This window comes from Miniopterus schreibersii (assembly GCF_964146895.1).
Source record: "Miniopterus schreibersii genome assembly, chromosome: 16".
Classification (NCBI taxonomy): domain Eukaryota; kingdom Metazoa; phylum Chordata; class Mammalia; order Chiroptera; family Miniopteridae; genus Miniopterus; species Miniopterus schreibersii.
In genome coordinates this window covers 31,321,578-31,345,155 of record NC_138116.1, presented here as the reverse complement: position 1 = coordinate 31,345,155, position 23,578 = coordinate 31,321,578, and the positions used below count along the sequence as shown (strand labels likewise).

Sequence of the window (23,578 nt, the reverse complement as noted above, 5' to 3'; positions counted from 1 at the left end):
GGAGATGGTTCTGGTTCTGCCAGCCCACTGGAGTCACCTGGGGAGCTTTAAAAATCTTGATGTCAAGGCTGTGCCTCAAATTGATTAAACCGGAATCTCTGCGGATGAGTCGGGCAGGAGGCTTGTATAGCTCCCCAGGTGACTCCAATGAGCAGCCAGTGGTGACAACCGCTGCCCCAGACCAGCGCTACTGGAAGGGTGGCCCTCCAGCCAGCAGCATGGGCATCCCTGGGAGTTTGCGAGGCGTGCACTCTCAGGCCCAGGCCTTGGGAGTGAGTGAGAATCTGTTTCGGCAAGACCTTAGGTGATGGATTATCTGTAGCTGCAGGCCACGTGCATCTTCATCGACAGGGACTGCCACAGGGCTGCTCACGGTGGCATCCACGTGGCTGTGGTTTTATGTTACTGTGCCGGGCGCTTGGCGAGTTCCTTCTCTAGGGAGCGTGTTTCCTTCAGTCCTAGGGAATATTCTTGAATCATTTCTTTGACAATTTTTTCTCCTGTATTTTTTTTTCTTGGTTTGAAATTTCTATTAGTTGGACGTTAGACCTTCTGCACTGCATGGCTCTTATCTTTTGATTCTCCAATTCTCTTGACTTTTTTCCTCCTACTTTTACATCTTTGTTTTTGTGTTTCACATTCTGGGAGATTTTGTCTCACCTTCCATTCTTTCTAATGCTTTTAGAAATTTCTGCTATTATATTTTAATATGTTGAAGAGCTTTAACACTTCCTTTTAAAAAATAACATTGTTTTTCTTGTTTCATGGGTGAATATCTTTAGAGGGTTGTGCTCTGACCCCTTCCTTCTGTGTAGTGGTCTCTGCATTTTGGTTGTTGGTCTTGGTCAACTGTTGGTGCCCTTGGCTGTTCCCACTGTGAGTGCAACTCAGCAGACAATCGGAAGCTCTGTATCCATGGGCAGGGCTGGGGAGCTGGGGGCCTCACAGTGGTGACTGGGCAGACTGGGGACTCACCAAGGTCAGGCTCTGTTCATCTTTTCTTTTTGGTCAGTTTCCCAGAGAGACATTCAGTAATGTCCTGCCTTGGGGAAGAATGGATGTGGAACAGGCCCAGCTGTTAGCAGGGGAAGGGCGCTGAGAGTCTTCCCATAACCATTGCCTTACCTCAGCCTTTGGCTGACTTAGGGTCCCAATCCAGAATCTTTCTAGTTCAACCTTGGCCAGCAGTAAACCAATCTTCTACCAGGGTTAGGGAAGGGCAGGGCAGTCACAGGCCATGAGCGCTGGGAGAAGGGACTTGGGGGGGTGTTTAACCACTTCTTCTACGCAATACTATTTTCATACCCATCCTGAACTTCCACCTTAGGGATACCTGGTCCCTCCAAACTCTAGGCATTTGGGGGCTTCTACAGAGCAAATGGGCTTGTTCACAGCTGGCTTTCTCTCTTATAGACATTTTGGGGAGCAGTGAAAGCTGGCCCTAAAGCTATACTCTCTGTCTCCCGAAATTTTCAGAGCTTTCTTATTTGCTGCCATCTCCTTGCCTATCTTTTGTCTTTGTGGTCGATGCCATTTTCATTCCTTTGTGCCATTTTAGCAGGGGTTTGGGGGGGGGGGCAGGGGAAATATGGTTCAGCCCACCATATTTAACCAGAAGGCCTCTTTCATTCGATAAACATTTTTACATATGTACGCGTAAGTCTGTATAACTCATTCTGTGTCCCAGCAATCAATCATCTCAGAAGCACAGCAACTGTGGTCTTTTGATCAACACACTGGCTCAATGCAAATCCTAATCTTTATTTTTATTCTGAAGCATAACTTGTACAGGGAAGCAATGAGTTTTTTACCATCTGCCAGCAGCAGTGGCAAAAAAGCTAATGGTGGGGGCCTGAGAGCCTGGAGAGGAGGCCCTTCGAGGATGGGGTGTGGGGGAGGGAGGCCCTGGGGGTGGGGGGGAAGATGGGAGGATACAGACAACAATGCACACACACAAACGCACACTCTCTCTCTTCAGGGAAGGATTTTCCAGAAGCATCTGCCTGTGCTTTGAATTAAGTATTTTTCATGCCAAACTGAACCTACTGAAGAGAAGTGAATTAATGGCTTAGGGGAGCCTTAGGCCCCAGCTGGGGACACGGCTGAAGGCTGCTCTTTAGTGAGTGAATTCTCAGTCTTCACCAGAACCCTTCTCAGCTCCACAGCTGGGGAGAGGCCAAGAGAACCCAGGGAGGCCAACGGAGGGTTCCAGGAAGCCACAGAGAGCCAGGTGCCAGCAGCAGCTCCTGGGCCCCCCGAGCAAGGGGAGGGTGCTGCTCCCACCTCCCGGAGCTACAGCAGAGGGGAAGGGTGGGTGAGCCTGCTCTGGGCCAAGCTCAGCTCTGAAGGGCAATGCTCAGGCTGGACCTCTCCCATTAATACAAACACGAGAAACCCTCCGGGTGCCCTCGGAAACAGCAGTGCATGTGGGGGGCCCCCACAAGGTGGGTCTGAAGGCTCTTCAGCCCAACCCAAGACGAGAGCCAACTTGAAATAAACATGGGGTAGAACGAGAGGGGTCAGGGGTGGGCAATAAATAAAGGTCGGGGCTGGGTGGAACGGCTGGGGGCGGGTGTGAGAGGGGGGCCCCCAGAAGAGAAGGGGTGCAGAAAGGCACTGAGTCGGGGGAAGCAGACTCCGCCCCCCCAAACACTGGTTTGCTGAGTCAGCAGTCACATCCGACAGGGTGGGATGTGAGGCCTCCAGGGCTGGTCAAGAAGGAGCCAGGAAGGAGCCAGGGAGGGTCTGGCTCATCGTGGGTGCGCATGCGCTCTCTCAGTCTCTTCCAACTGGAAAGCCTGCTCCATGCGCCAGAGAGGCCGCTGCCTAGGGCAGGCAGAGGGGCTCATCGGGGCCACATCAACAGCGGGGACTCGCCCAGGTGTGCCTTTTGCCTTTGGGGGAGAGAAAAAAAGGCCACTATAGGGTGAGCAGAGGCGGGGCACCTTCCTGGTGACAGCTTGGCCTTTGGGAATGAAATGGAGGTGACAGCAGGGAAGGAGAGCTCCTTGCCGGAATACTAACGGGGTGGGGGTTGGGGGGTGCAGGGGAGGACTGAGTGGGAGAGGAGGAGGGCCCTGGGGGAGGGGGAGCTGAAGAGGGAGAGGGGGTGGTGGGGTTAGAGGAAGTGGCTGGGTACTCACTGAGGCCCTTTGGGTCCGGCAAGGGTGGGGTGCCCCTCTGTGGGTCTGCAGAGCCTGTCCCGGTCTCACTGGCCAGGCTGCTCTGGCTCCCCGACAGGTGGCTGGGTGGGTGGGCGAGCTCCATCTTGGGGGACTCTGTGATGCCACCTGCAAGAGACCATATGTGAGCCCAGATAGTTCTGGGCCCTTTGGACCTTAAACTGAGACACAGGGATGATTTCAGCCTGACAGCTAGCTGATGGAGAGCCTTCTAATTCAGATCTGTGATGGGCGGCTATGGGACTGCCTGCTCAGAGCCCCTTACCCTGGGAACCGCCCCCTGCCCCCACATGGCTGCCATGGTCTAGTGTGACCCCACCCTCTGGCACTGCTGATTGGTCCACGATATATAAAGGCCATCAAATGGGCCCTTGGGTCGATGCACTAAGGAACAAATAAAGTCACCAACATGATAATTGACAGCAAGCCCAGCCGGGCATGGCTCAGCGGTTGAGCATCGACCTAGGATCCAGGCGATCAGGGTTCGATTCCCGGTCAGGGCACATGCCCGGGTTGCGGGCTCGATCCCCAGTCGGGGGCGTGCAGGAGGCAGCCGATCAATGACTCTCTCATCATTGATGTTTCTCTCTCTCCCTCTCTCCCTCTTCTTTCCTCTCTCTGAAATCAATAAAGACATATTTAAGAAAAAGAAAAAAAAAGAAAATTGACAGCAAGGAGGAATTTTTCCTGCCTTCAAAGAATGAGGGTGCGGGTGGGGAAAGGGTTTATATTTCAGGGAACTCAATGCGTATTCATTGCTGCCTTTACTAACTCAAGGACCCTCACTCAGATATGTGTGTTGGTCCTTGCCCGGCCAAGAGAGCAGAACTGGGGCCTGTGATACTGAAATCCGTCTTTTCCTACCCACAAGACCCACTTGGTCATAGCTGAGAGCTGGTGGGAAGGGAGGGGACAAGAGCTCCGGTGGGAGAGGCGAGGGGAGCGTAGAACTTGCTCTGGAAACCAAGGCTGGTGTAAGTTTCCTTTACACTTTCCTAAGATAGAACCTTTGGCCCGAGAGGCCTAGGAGATCACCTAGTCCAGGGACAGTTTCATCTCTTGCATCATTTCGTATTGATACTGACCACTTGGAAAACTGCGCCGAGAAGGATTCTGAGGCCACATCAGGCTCTGCGGGAAAGTGCATCACGATCAACTAGTGATGCCTGCCACGGCACAGGAGTGGAAGTACAAGCACGTGTGCCAGGCACTTGCCATCTCTGATCTAGCCCAAACTGTCATCCCCAGCAGGACTCTTTCCAATCAGCTCTGGCTGATCATCCAGCCTTCTCCCAGAACAGCATCCTGAGAAATTTTGTTCCAGTTTGGAGCAGTTATCAAGCTTTCTCATGTATTGAAATCAGCCTCCTGAACAGACTTTCAGATATCCTAGTTCTAACCTCTGGAATAGCCCTAAATGAAGCTGGTCCTTTTCTGAGGAAGGACCTTTGGGTATTTAAAAGAGAGGAAAATGTACCCCGCAGGCCTTGTCTGCACCAGCCTCAAGGCCCCAGTTAATTGTCTTTCAAATGGCAGGGTCACAGAGGAGAACTCAGACATGGTAAATTCAGAAGGAGCTTTGGAGATCACCTGCTCCATCCCTTTTGTGCTACCAGAAAACAGAGGCCCAAGAGGTCATAGTACTTATTGGGGTCCCACTGCAGTCTTATGGCAGAGCTGAGCTGGTCCAGAGAATTCTGTACCTGACTTCCACAGTCTCATCGTTCACAGGGCAGAATCTCATTTGGGATGGTCACAGGGAGCGAGCGGGGCGAGGAAGCCCAGGTGCGCAGGCCGAGGGCCAGGGAGGCCCCTGAGCCTGCCCCCCGACCCCACTGAATATACCCCTGAGCCTCCTTTCCGCCCTGCTCTTCGGTGGTGCTAAGACTTTAACTCCTAGTCGTCCCAGCCCCAGGCCCACTTTTCCTTCCTGATCCAGGGCAACCCCGCAGACACCTGGGGAGCAGAGGCCCAAGGAGGCAGCAAAGCCACCTGCACCTGGAGCTTCAGAAGCCAGCAGTGTGCTTACCCGATTCCCCGCAGGATTTGTCGCCTTTCAGGTCTCTGACTCTAGTGGGCGGGAATCTGTCCTCCAGGCTGGAGGAGCTGAGATCCGAGTCGCTGTCACTGTCACTGGAAACCACTGAAAGGACAGACACCAGCACAGAAGGTCACCCCTACCGGTCACCACCAGCAGGCATGTTGGGCAGAGGGGGCCAGGCTTCCCTCCTGCCAGACAAGGTGGCATAGAACCTCAGCTGGCCCATGTGTTTGGGGCATGGAAACAATGGCCTGGGGATGGGGACAGAAGGCTACTCCTTTCTGACAAAGAAGTGAGTCCTGGTGTGAGGGGGCTGGCACTCAGGCCCAGTGTGACCAGTACCAGCAGGGAGGGCTCACCCCCTGGCCAGCCATCTCCACAAGTCACCGGTTCCCTGTGTTAGGAGCCGATTATGCCCCCTGGTGAAGGCACCACTGCTCTGAGCCTGCACCTGGCCATGCCGAAAGCCACAATGCTCTGTAGTCACAGCAATTCCAGTCCTCCCTGACCCTTATGGAATGCTCCAGGCACTTTATATTATATGTGCTAACTCACTGAAATTTAGGAACAGCCCTGTCAGGTGGGAAACAGCATTATCCTCATTTTACAGGTGAGGAAACTGAGGCACTTGCACAAGGTAGTAAGTGGAGGAGCCAGGATTTTAGCCCTGGCAGTCTGGCTCCACAGCCTGTGTTCCTAACCACTCTGATTCCACGGGAAGAACTGACCTGGGAGCCAGCCGGCCTGGGCTCTCACCCCAGTTCATCCAGTGATTCCCAGTGGGGTCTGTGAATGCAGAACGGAGCCGGGCGGATGGGTCTGGAATCCCAGGAGAGAGGAGAGGAGGAAAGCCCTCACAGTGAACACCCACCGAGGTAGAAAGCCTCTTTTCTGGACTAAATGGGACCATATTTGGCTGGTTTGTCACCGGTGGGAGCATAATACAGAATATATTTACGTTAAATATTCTGTTTTAATTTTAAGCATAAAAATGTACATCCATTCATCAATCCTTTGATGTAGAGTTTGGGTGCTTCTTCGGAATTGGGTCCACATGGTCTTTTCAAAAATATGTTTTTATTGATTTTTTTAGAGAGAAAGAGAGAGGAGAGATAGAAATATAGATATGAGAGGAGCATCAACCGGCTGCCTCCTGCATGCCCCCTACTGGGGACCAAGCTCACAACCCAGGCACGTGCCCTGAGAATTGGACCGGTGACCTGTCGGTGCACAGGTCGGCGCTCAATCCACTGAGCCACACCGCTGGGCCACAAGGTCTTTCCTATCTAAACTGCATGTGTGTTTGGCTGTGATTCCCATATTGGAGCTTAAAGACAGGGGCGAAGCAAGATGAGGGCAGAATCTTCTACTTTTCTGTTTCTTTCTCCTGTCTGTTACAGTTGTCCTGCCCACATCTAATTCAATAGCTATTTTAAGCAAGTGGCTTCTATCAAAACTTCCCAAAGTCCTGGTTTTAATGAGACAACTTTTTCTCTTTTCTGACTCTTTTCATCAATTTACATGACATTTAATTAAATGATGTAGTTATAACAAGTACAACTGTACAGAAAGATCTGGGATTACAAGGAGGCGGCTCCCACGGGGAAGCAGCCCTCATAGGTGACTAACTTAGCGGATGGGGTAAGAGCCAGTGTGTTCGATGCCGGGAATGCAACGTGTTAATTCTGGACGGAGGTTAGGAGGGGCTGAGCTCTTTCTACCAGGCACTGTGCTAGGTACCTAGTGACCATTGTCTTAGTCAATCTGCCAAACAACCCTGAGCCACAGGGACCCATTTGGTGGGAAGTGAGAGTAGAAACAAAATTGATCTACACCAAGGGTGGCTAAGAGGTTTCATGTGAGTGGCGTGCAGAGAAGCCCGAGGCTGCATTAACACCCAGCAGGAAGAAGAGCCCGGTCAGTTAGGGAAGAAAAGCACTGCTATGGGCACTGGGGGGGGGGGGGCAATGGCAGGACCTCTGCCACATAGCTTCCACCTGGATCTGGAGCCTTCTGAAAAGCCTTCATGACTTCAGCCTGTGTCACCTGCCAGCTAAAGGCAGTCACAGGTCACAGACCAAGCAACCAGAGGATTGGAGCTGACCAACCATTTCAGCTCTAAGGGATTCTCAATCTTGTGCTTCCATTGCACAGTGGCTGGCACATAGTAGGTGCTTTGTGAAGCTCTCATGACTAATTGGTTCTTCTCTCTCAGACAGTTTCACCTCCTAAACGGTCCTTGAATCAGTGCTGAGCTCAAAGCCTCATTGTCTCCAGCCTGGATTCCTGTGATAACCTCCCACCTGGCCCCACCTGTAGGCATCTCTCCCCTTCCCCCCTGCACAGCCCGGGATGCTCCAGCTAAGACACGAGTCCTAGTTACCCCTCTTCAAAGGTTCCTCATAATCTCCAGGGTCAAGCCCAAGCTCCTGACCCTTCCTTGTCTACTTGTTCAACCCCATCCCACACAACTTGCTCTCCTACCCCAGGGTCCTAAAGCCCCAGTGGCTTGGAGCTCCTGCCAAACTGCCAGTTAGCATCTCCGGCAGTGGCTCACTCCCCTCTGCCCAGAATGCCCTACCCATTGCTTTTCTCCTGGTTCAGGCAGATACCACCTCCTCCAGGAAGCCCTACCCATCACCCGTGCAAGGCTGGCGGAATGCCCTGTGCATTCTGCTACAACTGCACCAACCACTTTCTGCTGTACATGTTTGTGTGTGTGTTTCCCCCTGCAGAACCGAGGGGCCCTCATGGGCAGGAGCCAAACTGCACCCCGAATCAGGCTGGCGTGAGTCTCCTTTCACAGAGCCTGATCCACGTGGGTGGCGCAAGAGCAACGCTAACCTGATTGTCGCCAGCTATTCTTTTGTCTGCTCAAGGATTTGGCCTTTTCTGTCCCTGCCCTCAAGGAAGGCTTCTTGGACTTTTGTGATATAGAATCAAGGGGAGACAGGGACTGGGAGGGGTGGTGGTCCCTATGCTCCCTTTCACAGTATTTGAGAAATGCAAGGAAAGGCCTGACTTACTTTGCAATTGCTTGTCTTTGATCATGATTCCACTGAGACAGGACTTAATTGGTGTCGGTTCTATAAGCATTTACGTATTTTTGACTCACTGACTGACTAAACACCAACCCCACGGGTCCGCAGAGAGAGGGAGTGGGAGGTGGGCAGGAGGCAGGCGCGCAGGCTTCAGGGAGGATTCTGCCCGCTGCCTCCCGCAGCAGCAGGGGTGGGGGCCAGCAGCCTGCTAAGCAGCGGGAGTCCCTTGGGAGAGCACGGTGACTGTGACTGATCTCACACTAGTCTCCCCATCGCTCTGGCAGAGATGCTTAAGGATAATCTAGTCACCCCTTCTGACCTGCAGTATTCCGTCTCTTCCCTGCTTGATATGCGGGATCTTCACAAACCTGGGGCAGGGGGGACATGGGGCTCCATGGTGTTAAAATAATGCCAGGATCCTTTGGTGCTAATGGGCAGATGCCCCAAAGCACAAAATACCCACAACTCAAAGGAGACCTGGGGAAGGATGTCCCAGGACCCGGGTTACAGTGGCAAGCTCATTCATCACATTTCTTCCCCTTCCTCCCCTTCTGTCATCTGCCCTCCCTGGTCACAGTGTATGATTGGGAGCGGGCACGGGTTTGAACTACTGGGAGCGTCGTTTTTGTTGTGAGGGGTATGCCTTGTCCAAAGCATCCACCCTGGAGGTGGGTTCGGCTGCCCCGTTGCCTAGATCCCATGTGGCGCCTATGTGCACAAGGTTTCAAAAAAATAAGACCTTCTCAAGTGACAGTCCCTCGGCCTGTTCTCTGTCTCCTTTTATAGACCCCAAAGGGCTGCAGGCACGGAAGGGGCAGATGACCCCAGATGACAATGAGCTCACTAAGGCATCACAGAGCAGAGAAGCAGCCAGTTGACAAGACTCATTTCCTTCGGAGGCACCCCCTTGGCTTGAGCATCCGTGCCCATTGTCTGGGATTTCGAGCCAGGGGGCCAGGCCTCTGCTGGGAGGGCTTTGTGAAACCCAAACCTTGGCTAATTTGCCATTCGGTTGCTGTTGCCACCTTTCTCCCTGCACAGCAGCTGCTATCGTAAATCTTCCAGGTCTATTAACAAAGCGTTTAGGCTCATAAATCTTCTGGCCCTTGCTCTTCCATCCTCAACGAAACACTGTGTGTCTGAAGGCTGATTTTTTTCCCCCTCTAATTCCCCAAAGGTTGAGTCTAGGATGGCTCGGGGATGAACGCTTGTATTCTGTCCACGTCTGACTTTTCAAATTGGAGATGGGAAAACACCAGGAGGGAGACTGTCCCAAGAGCTTCCCCCAGGAGGCATCACCAAATGGATCCAGCTGGGCTTTGCCAGGAGGCGGGGAAGACGGAGGGCCTTCCCCTCCAGTGGCGTGAGCCCCTGGACCACTTGGTTGGGGACCTGGCATTCTCATCATGCCCCAGAAGAGCTGTCCGCTGCAGAGAATGAAAACCAGCACCAGCCATGCCCACTTCTCTGGGGAGAGGCCAGCTTTCCCCCCCACCCCGGCTCACTCTTGGATGGATCTGCAATTTGACTGTCACCATGGAAACTCAGAGTTTTGGCACATGAAGGTGGGGGGAAGCCTTCCCTTTTGGAAAGTCTTTCCAGACTGCCTGAAAGGACAGGGGTGGCAGCTGCAGTCCTGTGGAGACACCTTGCCTGGGACAGTCCAGAGGACAGGCAGGATACTGGCTACTGGACCTTATAGCCCTGCACTGGGATTTGGGGGACCTGCTTCCTGGCTCTGCTCTGCCTACACCTCTCTTTGTGAACCTGGGCACCTCTCAGGGTTTCATCACACACAAAAGGAGGCCAACCCAGGATTCTAGGATTCATCTCAGGTCAGCTTTGTTCCACCACTGGAGAGACCCCAAAGCCCATGTAGTTGTGAGGTGGGGAGATGTGACTTTTGGGCCACACAACATCCACCTGCCTGGCACAGGGACAATCGGCAGCCTGTGAGCTCGGGAAGCACTTGCGAGCTGCTGCTGCTCTGCTTGGAGGCTCCCAAAGCCCCCAGAAATTATGAGAATTAGAGAGGAAGAGAGATATTTTCAGCAAACATTCTGCCAAGGCAAAGCAGATGGTGGAAAATTTTGCATACTAAAAACAACAAAATTTTTTTTAATGTATAGGAAAGATAATAAGGCAGGGAATGCATAGACATCCCCAATTAGCCTTACCCAGCCCACCAGGCTGGCATGGCTCTGGAGAAGGGCCCCAGAGTTGTCTCCACTGAGACTGGTGAGGGCTGGGCCTGCAGCCTGAAATCCTACTGCCTGGTGGCAAGTCTGGGCTCTATTTGGTGGCAGCAAAAGGGAAGTGTAGGGTGGTGAAGAGGCACCAGTTCTGAGTCAGACAGACCCAAGTCATGTCCTGGCTCTGCTGCTTCCCAGCTGTGTGATTTGGGGCCAGTTTCTCCACCTCTCTGTGTTCAGCAGGTCCACCCATGAAATGGGGGGTGACGGGTCCCTTTCTGTGCTGTGAGCATTAAAAGAGGTAACACAGGCAGTGCCTGGCACATAATAGATGCCTGATAAACGGGATCTGTTTTACTTGAGGGGGCATCCTGAGCTCATGGTCCGCACCCCTTGGCACAGGGCTTGCCTCTGGGGTCACGGTGTTCGGTGCCCAGGCCAACCTCACAGGGGTGGACTCACTTTCTCCGAGGGAGCTTATTTTCCCAACTTGTGCCTCAGAGGATGCTGAGGGCACCAGATGCCTTCCAAGGGTGTTTGGAGGCCGATCTGGGATCTGAACCCAGGCCTGTCTCTCACTGGAATCCCTGCTCTTTCCTCCTCAGCTGGTATGCAGGGCACCCACGGTCCAGCCTCACCTTAGTGGCTCCGCTCCTGCCCAAGTCCTCCCCTCCAGGCAGACTGGTTCACTCTGTTTCCCCTAAACGCCCTTTCTGGGTTTCTCTCTGGGCCCCTTTCCCATCGGAGCAGGGGCCTCAATGCGGGAGAGAAAGACTTCTGTTCACTCCCAACATCTAGGGTTGAGTTCTGGCCCTGTCCTGAATGCTCCTGGGCAAATACTTTCATCTCTCTGAACCTCAATCTTCTCATCTGAAAAATGGACAATAGTAACTACCAATAAAGTAAGCTCAAGGAGGACAGAGGGCACTGCAAGTTTAAAAAGCTATACAAGCCTATAAAGGTATATATATTTTAATCCTCACCTGAGCATGTTTTTATTGGTTTTAGAGAGAGAGGAAGGGAGAGAGAAAGAGAGACAGAAACATCTACGTGAGAGAGACATCAATTGGTTGCCTCCTGTACTCACCCTGACCAGGGTTCGAACCTGCAACCTGAGCATGTGCCCTGACCGGGAACTAAACCCACAGCCTTTTTGGTGCATGGACGATGCTCCAACCAGCTGAGCCACCCGGCCAGGGCAAGCCTATAAATATTTTTAAAAATCTGACTCCGATTCATCTTCCAGGGACCCCCTCGAATTGTGCCTCTACTGAAAAGTCTCTCCAGCCTGGGGAGGAAGGCGGGCGACAGGCCCTCACTCGCTCTCCCCATTACTGCTGGGCAGCTCTTCTGGCCCCTCTCAGGCCGCATCTGGCATTGAATCTCTTCCTACAAATGCCTGCCTTGACGTCCCCAACTGGTCCTGGAACCACTCAAGGTTGGGGCCGCATCCTAATGCGCATCTGGCTCCTTCCCTCAGCCCCCGAGGCCGGGCCTTGGGCCAGGCGGGCACTCAGGACCCGCGCCAGGAAAGGGCAGGGCCCTGTGCAGAGACAGGAGGACTGGACGGTGGCGAGCCAGCTCTGTCTCCAGAAGGGCTGGTCTTTCCACCAGGCAGGCGCCTCCTCCAGCCTCCCTCTGAAGGACACTCCAATGGGCCGAGCCAGGCAGCTGGTGGCCTCAGCCTGAGCCAGCGACAGGCTGCTGGGGGGAGGGGCGGTCTGAGGCCAGTTGCCATGGACACAGGCTGAGTGGGCCCTGGGGCAGCAGGGAGAGCACTGTTCACGCAGAGCCTGCTCTTCTTCCAAACCCGAGCTGAGCCCAGCCAGAGGAACAGGTCCTTCCTTTGTTTTGGAAACACTCTTCCAGGCTCTGGAGAGTCAGGGTCTGGACAAAGAAAGGTGGCCCCAAAGCCAGGGAAACTGTCCTCCAAGGGATGGCCAGGTGGCAGCCAGAGAGGCTTACAGCCTCCCTCTCTGCCTGACCACCCTGAACCTCATTTCTTTATCTTTGAGGTGGGAGGGTCACTTCCTTGGTCCCCCTTTCAGGCTGCCAAAGGGGACATTGGCAGGGACAGCCCAGACCAGGCTGGGAATGAAGAGCTGGAGAATGGAGGGTTTTCTGTGCTCATTTATTCATTCACCATTGATTTTAATTAACTCCCTCCTTCAGGCTCACAGACAGGAGGCACCGGATAATGAAGACAGATCCTCAAATCAATAGTGATGTGGTCTCCAGCACCAAACCCTGTGGTCCTGTCCTTGCTCGAGGTGCTCCAGATAGAACAGGAGATGGATGGATGGAAGATAAGAATAGTTCCCCTCAGAGAGAACACGATGCTCTGGAGAGCCAGCGAGTGTTCAGGAAGAGGGGGAAGTCAGGGAAGCCTTCCTGGAAGGGATGGAATTTAAAGATGGGCTTGATTTATAGGTAGAAATGCTGGGGCCGGTGTGGGCCCCGGCATTCCTGACAGAGCATAGGAAAGTCAAAGGCCAGAGGTGGGCTGCTCTGGGGTCAGGACAGCCCTGCTGGCTCAAGAGAAAGGCTCTGGGCTCAGGGACTTAAGGGATAGGGGCCAGTTTGGTTTAGGTGTGCTCTGCACAGTTTCTCTCTGGCAGGTTATTGCTTCTGACTTAACGGGGGAAATGAAACCAAGCAAGGGCACCCCTCCTGCCTACTCCTTTGCTGGGATGCAAACTGTGCCTCCGTTAGTTAGTTCCTTCTCTCTCCTTTCTGTTTCTGTGCCTTTGTTTCTTCCTTTGTTGCTTTGTGTTTCTCTTGCCGATGTTTTTTTAAAAAAAAATTCTCTGCCTTTGCATGTCTGTCTTACTTTCCCTCTCTCGTGTGTCTCTGTGTCTCTGTGTTCTGAGTCTTTTTGGGTTTGTCTCTTGGTTCCTCTTTCTCTGTTTTTGTCAGTTTCTCACTCTCCAGTCTCATCTCTCTGCATCTCTGTCTCTCTTCCCCCAGGCCTCTCTGTCACATGACTTTAGGGTCTGGCTTTCTGGGCCTCTGGGTTTGTCCTTCAGGTTCCCTCATCTGGGGTGGAATAGCAGCCCCTGCTCAGGCCTGTGGGGTCTGTGCTCAGAGCTGGGGTGTGGGGATGGGCTGTGGGGTTTGACTGGACCCAGGGCAACTGAGGCAGGGGAGGCGCAGCGCCTCCTGGCTATGTAGAGATCAGTGGACACAGAGCCTCCCAGCCTCTGTGCTGCCCTGGACCAGCAGCGGGAAGCCATCCTGGCCCCATCTGTGCGGCGCCTTCGCCCTGTGATTGACAGGAGCCCCAGGAGGGAGTCGCTGAGTGGAGTGGAGCTAGCACTGCTATCTCCTAAGGCTTTATTGGAGTCAGACAGACAGGGCAGGCGGGTCCAGGTTTATTCACTTCACCCAGGTCCCCAAAGGCTGAAAAGCCTACAGTGGGCGGAATTAAGTTGTAGGCTTACCTGGTGAGACAGGTGAGTGGCTGGGGAGGGTAAAGGCAGAGCCTAGCACAGGCCTGGCACACGTGAGCTGAACCGAAGCCAGAGGCTGACTGCGGGGGGGGGGGGGGGGGCGGGGGGGGGCGGGGGCTGGGCCCTGCTTTCCTATTTCAGCTCAGATCTGGGGCATGGAGCCCCCAGACCTCATTTTGCAGTTGGAATCGACCAATCAACTGAGGCTGTCATTAGGTTTAGACAAATTCAAAGCGACAGCCATGCCCCTGACCTCGGTGGTGTAGCTAACGAGGGCCTTCTGCTGCTCTTGGGAAATGAATTCCCAAGCAGCCAAGATAGGCAGGAGGCTGCTGGGGGTGGGGGCGGGGGCAGGGGCAGGGGCAGGAGGCTGCTGGGGGCGGGGACAGGGGCAGGGGCAGGACAAAGGCAGTTTCTTGAAGCCAGGGCTTCTGGCCTGGGGGAGGCCCCTCCATTCCCACCCACCGGCACTAGGTTGGTGTGTAGCTTCACCAAGGGCTCCGAAGGTCAAGACAAAATAGTATGATGGGTTTCTCCTTCAAAACACAGCCACACAGGATGTGGCCAGGCCGCCATTTCCCTGGGACTTAGAGGGGAAGGACTTCAAAAAATGAAAGTTTTCATCCTAGCCGGTTTGGCTCAGTGGTTAGAACATTGGCCCATGGACTGAAGGGTCTGGGGTTCAATTTTGGCCAAGGGCTTGTACCTTGGTTGCAGGCTCCATCCCTGGCCCAGGTCAGGGCACATGCAGGAGGCAACCAGTTGATGTGTCTCTCTCACATCGATGTTTCTCTCTCTCTTCCTCTCCCTTCCATGCTTTCTGAAAAGCAATGAAAAAAATATCCTAAGGTGAGGATTAAAAAAAAGAGAAAGTTTTCCTGCCTTGGCCTCCCCTGTAAAACACATCAGCTCTGCAAATCCTAACTTCTTAAGCTCTTATTGGAGAGGCCCTGGAGGTGATGGCTCAGAAGGAGCAAAGTCACTAAGGGCAGGGTTTGTGGGGTTAGGGTCAGGAGTAGGGACACGGATGTGACATGGTCAGCTCCTGCCTTCCACTGGTCAGGTGGGAAGGCCAGTGAGTGAAGTGGGCTGGCTAGGAGAATCCTTCACTTCCACAGGGAAGTGTGCCCACTTTTCTTGCAACAGGTGCCCTGTTGGTCTAACTTCCATTCTCTCTCTTTTCATGGGGATATGGAAATGAGAACTATTTTGCTTTCTTTTTAATAACCCCAGATGATGAGCAAAGAGTGTCAGAAACAATAGGGAGGGGTGGGGACTATGGCAAACCAGAAACGGCAAGCCCTGTGTGAAACAGGGAAGCTGCTACTTAGCCCGTCCCATTTTTCCAGGGAGAGGCAGTATTGGCAGACCTTCTGACTTCAAAAAAGAAGCCAGAATGACTCCATATTCTTTTAAATGAGAATCCTCCACATTTTAAAAAGTTGTCAATGGATTTAAAGCAGCAAGCCAGATCGAATCACCGCGGCGCCAGTTTGCGACCTAGAACAGTGGCAAAGGTCCAATCAACCCACCTCCCAACACAGAAGGCCTCCTGCTCTGCTCTGCCTCCCTCCCCAAGCCTCAGCCAGGCTGGCCCCCTGCACACGACGCACCCACCCAGCGGCTCCTAAGGCTGCAGGAAGTGCACGTACCACGTCCAGGCTGATGTGACAGAAATGGAAAGTCCAGGGCCTGCTGGGGAAACACTGGGGCTGAGTGGAGGTGGGTGGGAGAGGGCTGCCGAGTGCTCAGAGGAACTTCGGAAATGCTAATTTCTCAGAAACGGAGAAAGAAGGAAAGTGGCATAGCAACAGCTGTCTCTGGGCAGTGAGCAATCCTGTCTGAAAATAAAACATTTTACAATCCACAACTGTGGCTCATTAAGAATGAATGGATCTACTGGTATAAATAGCATGCTGCGTTAAGAAGTCAGGAAACGGCATATGCGTTTGATGGAAAAACGGCTGCCACGGAACTGCTTATTAGCTCCGTCGGCTGCAGCTCTGTGCTAAATAGACAGAGGCCTTGGGGTCAAAGCTTTTGTGGGCCACGTGGCCTCCTCCATCTTGGATGATAGAAGGTATCCCCATCCCCCAAGCCCTGGTTACAACATGGAGGCATAACTCTGGATACACACTAACAGGCCCATAGTGCGTTTCTCAACCCAGTATATGTAGCCCCTGCTTGAATGCTCCCAGTGACAGGGAGCTCACTACTCTGTCAGATACGAAGCACCCAATTCTGTGGTTCAGTGGCTATTGAGCAAGAGACGCAAATTTTCCCCTGCTCTGTCCCAGCTCTGCTTTTGGGGAAAGCAGCCCTAACTGGCCATGCCACCTGATATGTCTGACGGAATACAGGCTGGATGCAAAAAAGGGCAGCATAAGCAGAAGTGAGTCAGGCCAATCTGCTCCCCCCTCAGTGGGGTCCTGGGAGTGGGGCAGATGCTGAGATGGAAGGGCATGCGGACTTGCTGAGTACAAGCTGCTGAGCAGGCAGAGGCTGGGGAATGGAGCTGATCCAAGAGTTCCTTGAGAAGCAAAAGAAACTGCTGCCACCCTCCTATCCCCACAGGCCTCGCAAGCCTTTGTCTCTGTCCCTGCTTCTGGGAGACCTTTCAGCAGCCTGCCAGCAACCCCCTTACTTGAGCTGGCCTCGGTGGCTCTGTTCCTGGCAACCAAAAATCCTCCCACCAAGTTCGAAAGAAGGAAGGCAGCAATGTGTGGCGGTGTGGGCAATAAATAGCTTTACTCTAACTACACTCAGAGGGGAGGAGTGTGGGCCAGGATGCAGAAGCCTGGTGCCAGGCCCTGTTGGCCGCAGCCTACGTGACCTTGGGCAGACTTCCCCCTCCTCATTCATCACTACGAGGCAGTCTTGCCATCCGTAGCTGCCCCTAGGGCTGTTCTGAGCGTCAGATGAGATAATGACCGTGAGTCATGGAGCTCTGGCTGAGGCCAGCGCAGCACCCAGTGACTCGGCTTCTCCAGGGGGCAGGAGACGGTGGCATCTGAGTGGGAAGGTTAGCCCAGGGGTCATTCAGGAAGGGCGACCCCAGGTACACATTTGTAGGTGGAGCGGAGCAAGACTGCTCCATCTGAACAGCCCTGAAGCTCGCTTTCACTGGTCTGCAAGCAGAACCACGGTTTAGAATTTTAAAAGAATTGTTTAAAATCTATCAGATAAATGAAGTGATGACAAAACTCCTATTTTTCTTAAAACTACTCAACTGGAACAGATCTGAGACTTAAGGACTTTTCCAGAACAGATCTTGAAGTGAAGCAGCGTGTAATTCTGTCCGATCCGTCCAGGAAGCCTGTGCTCTGCTCGGGCGGGTGGCTGGGGCTGGGGCCGGAGGATTCCTGCAGAGGGTCCTGGGGAGGGACGGCGCGGCCCGGGCCTCAGGGGAGATGGGAGCGCGAATTTGCCTCATGGTTACGGGGAGCTCAGGGCACTTGCTGGTGCTCAGCCGGGGGCTTTCGGGGTCTAGGGTAGAGGGCAGAGTGGAAAGACCTTCCCAATCCTCCAGGCACGGGGCAGTGATGAAGGCTGTAGATGTGGGCCCCGGCCTCAGCTCCCTGGGAGGGGTGGACACAGCAAAGCCTCACTAACCCAGGGTCAGTCTCCTAGGAACCCCAGCTCTGCTCCCATCAGAGAAGAGGACACATCCTAAAAGCCCTCTGAGCACTGTATGGACTCTAGACTTGGGGCTTCAGTCCCAGTCCCCTGCCCATTCAGATGCTCAGCCACAGCTGGGAAAGGTAGGGCAGACCAGCCACAGAGCACACCCAGGCAGTGTTGCCTCCTGTCACAGCACTGGGGCTGAAGAAAATAAGAAGCCCCATCATATTAAGCATCCCTGGCACTGGAGGCAGAGGAGCACAAAGTCCTATCTGAGACTAATGTCCACATGCAATGACTTCAGTTGGATAAATTCAACTCTCCAGCTCTCACAGGCAATCAGGCTCCTCCAGTACTAGTACCAGCCCCCGCCCCCCCCCCCCCCCCCCCCGCCTGCTTCTATTATAATGAAAGGCTGCAGAAACTAAAGGCTTGATTTGCCAGCCTCCCCTTTAATCTTTCTTCCTTTCTTTATGGTGATGGCTGGAACTGCAGCAACCATCATGGGACCATGAGGGAAAGGGCAAGACTTGTAAAGACACCTGTCCTGATGTCACTGAGCTACTGAACCAGCGCTGCAGTTGCCTTCCTCTAAGCTTTCTAGTATATGAGAAAAAATGTAATCTCTTATTACCCACATAGACAAGACTAAGATGGTATCCCCCACCCCTACTCCTAACAAATATCTATATACAGCTCAAGGGTGGGAATCTAGATCAAAGGAAAGAAGCCTGCAGAAGAGGTGGGCCTAGCTCTAAAGGGACTAAGACCCACCAGCCTAAAGTACTGGTTCCACCATTTCTACCCTCTATTTCACAGGGGAACAAAGATACCTGTGAGTGTTCAAGAGCTGACTTTATTTTCTGTGGCCATAAACCTGAAGCAATGATCTGCCAGGAAAAAGTAGCACAGAGCACACACCCCATGGGACTGATTGGGTGGGAGGCTGCAGGCCTCTCTCCAGAGCCCAGGTCCAGGAGAAACTCAGGTCACACTGTTCCCCACCTGATCCTGAAGAAAGAATGAATGTTCTGCTATGCGAAAACTTGTATCGGGCTCACCAAAGGGGCCTGCAGGCAAATCCTTGGCCAAAATCAACACCCAGTGTCCAAAGGAGGGAGGAGCAAATTCAGGTGGTCAGCCCACCTGTCCTACAGGTGCCAGAGTGTCACCAGCTGTCTGAGATAACACAGAGGGAAAAACCACAGCTAATCTTTCTCTAATATGTTCACGGTGTTATTTCTAACCTTTAGAAATTTGATCTTTCTGCAATGTGTTTCTGGATGCACATGGAATGGGATGGGAATCTAATTATGCCAGCTCCAGTTGTTAAATAAAACCTGTTCTTTTCCCCATTGAATTGAAAATCTACCAATGTTCTGAGGTCTGTTATTTCACTATTTAGTTCCACTTATCTATTTATTTATTCGATTTATCCTGGTGTCCATACTCTACTGTTTCTATTGATTAAAGTAACTTTATAGTAAGCTTTAACATTTGGTCAGGCAACTCCTCCCACTACCCTTGCTATTCTTTTGAAAAAAGATTTTGTTAAACTATTCTTTAACTTCCTTATGACATTTTTAAAAATTAAAATGTAATTCATGTACCATAAAATTCACCACTTGAAAGTACACAATTCAGTGGTTTTTAATATATTCATAAGGTTGTGCAGTCACCACCACTGTATAATTCCAGAACATTTCTATCGCTTTTAAAAGAAACCCTGCACCCATTAGCAGCTCCTCCCCATTTCCCCACATCCTCCCCAGCCCCAGGCAATCACTAGTTTCCTTTCTGTCTCCACGGATTTGCCTGTTCTGGACATTTCATATAAATGGAATTATACACTCCATGGCCTTTTGTCACTGGCTTCTTCATTTAGCATAATGTCTGCAAGGTTCATCCATGTTCTAGCATGCGTCAGTACTTCATTCTTTTTATTTTAAATTTTTATTGATTTGAGAGGGGGAGAGAGAGAGGGAGAGAGGGAGAGGGAGGGAGATTCGTTGTTCCACTTGTTTATGCATCATTGGCTGATTCCTGCATGCTCCCTGACTGGAGACTGAACCTGCAACCCTGGGGTATCAGGATGACTCTCTAACCAACTGAGCTACTTCCCAGGACTTAGTACTTCATTCTTTTTAAGGCTGAATATATTCCATTGTATGTCACTTTTTGTTTATCCAATGGATAATGAAAGCATTTGAATTCACTCCTCTCTATAAAAACTCCATTGGGAATCAGATAGTTGTTACACTTACTAATTTGGAGGGATCAAGATTTTTATCTGCCTCTCTGTTCCTGCCCTGTGATAAGAGTCTATAATTTTCTTCATGTTGGACTTATAATGAATTCTCTTTAAAAATTTGTTTCTAGGCATTTATAATTTTTGTTGCAATTATGAATGGATTTTCCCATTTCTACTTCTAATTAGTATAGAGTAAAACTAGTGATTGTTTTTTTGTGTGTAAAGTATTGATTTACTTTGTGTCCCATCACTTCTCAAATTCTCTTGTTAATCCTAGTGGGTTGTTTTAGTGGACTCTCTTGGGCTTTCTTGGTATACCATCACATCATCTGCAAATAAGAGAATTTTTTCTCTTTTCCAATAGTAAGAGATTATTTTATTTTCTTGCCTTATTACATTAGTTAATACTATACAATACTATGAATGATGGTAATGATGGGGTATTATTCTTGGTTTGCATTTGGACAGAACATGGCTTCAGTGCTTTATCAGTTAATATGATAGTTGGTGTTAGATTTTTCTCTTTTTGGTAATTTTTTCATTTTAAGATAATTGCCTTTTATTCTTATATTACTTAAACTTTTTATTTAGCAGATGTTTTTAACTTTGGAGAGGAAGACATTTCAAAGCAAAATAGGAAACCTAAAAACCACAAGGCAAAAAGAAAGACATGCTTGACTTCACAAAAATTAAGAAAAAAATTGTTTCTGAATGGCAAAACCGATTTTTGAGTGGCAAAATACTATACAAAATGTAAAGTCAAGGAGAAAAATATTTGCAACCCATTTAGTGTCCCTATCATATCAATAATAAAAAATAATAAAAAATGACTGATGGATTTGAACAGGTAATTTTTAAAAGAGAAGATCTAAATAATAAATAACCAAGATATGAAGAGATACTCAAATATGCAAATTAAAACAATAAAATATCATTTTCCATCTAGTGTACTTGCCAAGATAATAAATACCAGCACTGTTCATGGCAGGCAAGGATGCAGAAATAAATAAGTATAAAAGACTGCAGCATTTTTGGAATATAGTTTGGCAATGCCTACTGAAATTTAAAACACACAACCTCATTTTTGGAAATTTACTCCATGGAAATAAAAGCATCACATCTATAGAAGGGTGTCTCAGTATTGCTTGCATTATGAAAAGCCAGGAACAACTGGAATGTCCATCAGTAGGTGAATAATTAAATAACAATACAGGATATAATGAGAATTTATTCAGCCATTAAAAATAATAAAGTAAAATCTATATATATTGATCTGGAGGAATAGTCTTTAAGTGAAAAAAGCAACATGCGGAGTTATGGGGAAGAGCCTATTTTTGTTACTAAAACAAAACAAAGCAAAACAAAAACTAACCCAATGTCAAGTATATGTTTGCAGGAACAGAGAGAAAGAGAAAGGGGTTTGCTTGGAGATGACAGCGAGCGAGAGAAAAGATTTAAATTTTTCATATACTTCCGAATTAACTTGTTAAAATATATTATGCATGCCTGTGGAATTAAATATTAACAAAGAAAATTTAAAGAAGGAAGAAAAGGAATCTGCCTTAGAAACATCAATACATTTCATTTGATGTTTTGTGAACTGAAAAGTTCATGGCTTGTATCTATTGATTACCTTTCCTCCTTCTAAAGGGCAGGAGAAAGAAGGTAGGGTGGGCTGGAGCAGGGGAAGCTGGGAGCCACAGGTGTGTACCCCAAGGGCTGGGAGAGGGAGGGGGAGAGGGAGGGGGAGGGAGAGGGAGAGGGAGAGGGAGAAGGGAGGACCAGGGGGTGGGTGGGGGAAGAGAGCCAGAGAGAATGTGCTGGTAGCAGGAGCAGCTTCTATGCTGGGGAGCAGGGACTTGGAGGCAGAAGAGAGATGCTGGTCCTGGGTCCCCACAGGCAGTGGCTTGGGATGAGACACTCCTCATGAGAGTGGGGTGATTTTAACATCCTCCGAGTGTTTCCTGGGGCTGTCCAACAGACCCGTGACCCGGAGGAGCCTGCAGGCCCTAGTGAAACCCCTCCATAAATATGCTGGAGCAGGTGGGGTGCATTCATTCACTAATAAGCATCTATGCTGGGCCTCTCCCACCCTACATGCTGAGAAGCTGGCCTGTTCGGGATAGCCATGGCCCTGCTCACACGCGGCTTTCAGTGTGGTGGGGGAGACCACACCCCAGTGCCAGGCACTGTTTCCACCTGGCCTCAAGTTCAGTTTTGACTAAATGGGGTGCTGCGAGGACTGGGCTTGCCTGGCAGGCTTGGACCTGGATCACACATTGTAGCTCTGACCCCAGCCAGCTGCCTGACCCCTGGGCACTGCTGATGGAGGGCCAGGGATGGAGAGAGAAACCCCTTTCAAAGGTAGAAAAATATCAGCTGGTTTCCCAGTTGGCAGTCGTCTGGAAAGGCCTGGTGATGTCCCTGCGCCACACTCCCAAGGTTGCTCCCTGGGCGCTGTCTGCTGCCAGGGGCCCGACAGCTTAGGGAAACCAGCCTGAGGAGGAATCCAGATAGAAGCAGCAGCCCTGGCAGCTTGGGGGCTTCCTAGAGGCAGGCATGGCCAAGTCTTCCCAGGGGCTGTCACAGACTTGACCTTGAAGCCACATGAACCAGGAAGCCGCAGAAGGGCTAGCATGGGGCTGACCTCCTAGAGGGTCCCCCCCCCCCCCCCGACTCAGAACCAGCTATAAAGGTGCTTCCAGCTGGCGCAGGCCTATGGCCTCCCATAAGTATCTGGGAGCCACCCTCAAGCCTCTGTGAGCGCACGGCCAGGTCTGGGATGGCCAGGGGACCCAAACTCAATCAGAAAGCGCAGATCCTGGCTCTGCACAGGCCCATCACAGAGGGCAGGCACAGCCTCCCAGCGTGGGGCTTAGAAGCTGGCCAGGAACAGTTGGCCTGCTGCTGGCTCTCTGGCGCCCTTCCTTGCAAACCCCTGACATGTTGGCTTCGACGGCGCTGAACCGCTCTGCTGTCCTCCTTTGCCTTTTCCACCAGCTCCTATTCCTCCCTCTCCCCGACTCTGGGTTTCCCCAAGTTCAGCCCTGCCTACCACATGCACCCCACACATTTCTGGTGCACCCCTCTCTTGGGGGGTGCAGATAGCTCCTGGGCCTCTATGACCTGCCCAGGGCCATCAGCCCTCACAGTCCTGCTGCCCCTGGGTGAGACACTAGGTCACCTGTCGAGCAGAAGGGCGACTTCCTTCCGCTCAGCACTAAAAGGATTATCACAGGGCTGCGATGTGCCCTGCACGGGGCCGGGCCTGCGGAAGCGCCGCCTTGTGCTCTGGGGGGCTGGGGGGGCTTCCAGCCTGGCCTGCAGAGGGAGACCAAGTTCACAGAGGGGTGTCCACATGGCCTGGCCTCACTCTGAGTATATGGGTCGCTGGCTTCCTCACCCACGTAATTAAAAGGCCATCTGCGTCTGTGTGGCTGAGGAGTGTGAGTGTGTGTGTGAGTGTGTGTGTGTACCACGCTGATGCTGGAGCACACACGGCAGTGAGGGCCTCTCTGGATGGGGGCCTCAGGGCCTCCCCTCAACCCACTGGAAGCAACATTCTAAAGCCAGTGGTGTCCATCAGCCCTGTTTCCACGGCTGCATCTCTACCCTTAGCCTGAGGGACACTGACACCCTGACAGGGCTGGAGCTGGAGAAAGCCCCAGTTCTGAGGGTGGAGACTGGAAAAGAAGGGAAGAGGGAGCTATTTCTCCAACAAATTCCCCCAGGCTCCCTTCAAGGCTGGACAGCTACAGCGCCCCCCTCAGGCCAGTCCCAGTAGGGGCTGGCTCCCCTCAC

General features: G+C 51.7%; 1 protein-coding gene across 6 annotated transcripts in view; it reads right to left on the bottom strand.

The window, feature by feature from the left end:
• Positions 1–517: 517 nt before the first annotated feature.
• RPH3AL (rabphilin 3A like (without C2 domains)) overlaps positions 518–23,578 on the bottom strand; it is a 126,208-nt gene continuing 103,147 nt past the window's right edge. For 5 of the 6 annotated variants that reach the window (XM_081162468.1, XM_081162467.1, XM_081162471.1 and 2 more), the window contains 3 exons: positions 5,212–5,325; positions 3,144–3,290; positions 1,743–2,894 (listed from right to left, as the gene is read on the bottom strand). In XM_081162468.1, the coding sequence (XP_081018594.1) occupies positions 2,860–2,894; positions 3,144–3,290; positions 5,212–5,325 (296 nt within the window). In that variant the 3' untranslated portion in view covers positions 1,743–2,859. Of the gene's footprint in view, positions 2,895–3,143; positions 3,291–5,211; positions 5,326–23,578 lie in introns of all 6 variants that reach the window. The other variant, XM_081162469.1, reaches the window with a different exon arrangement.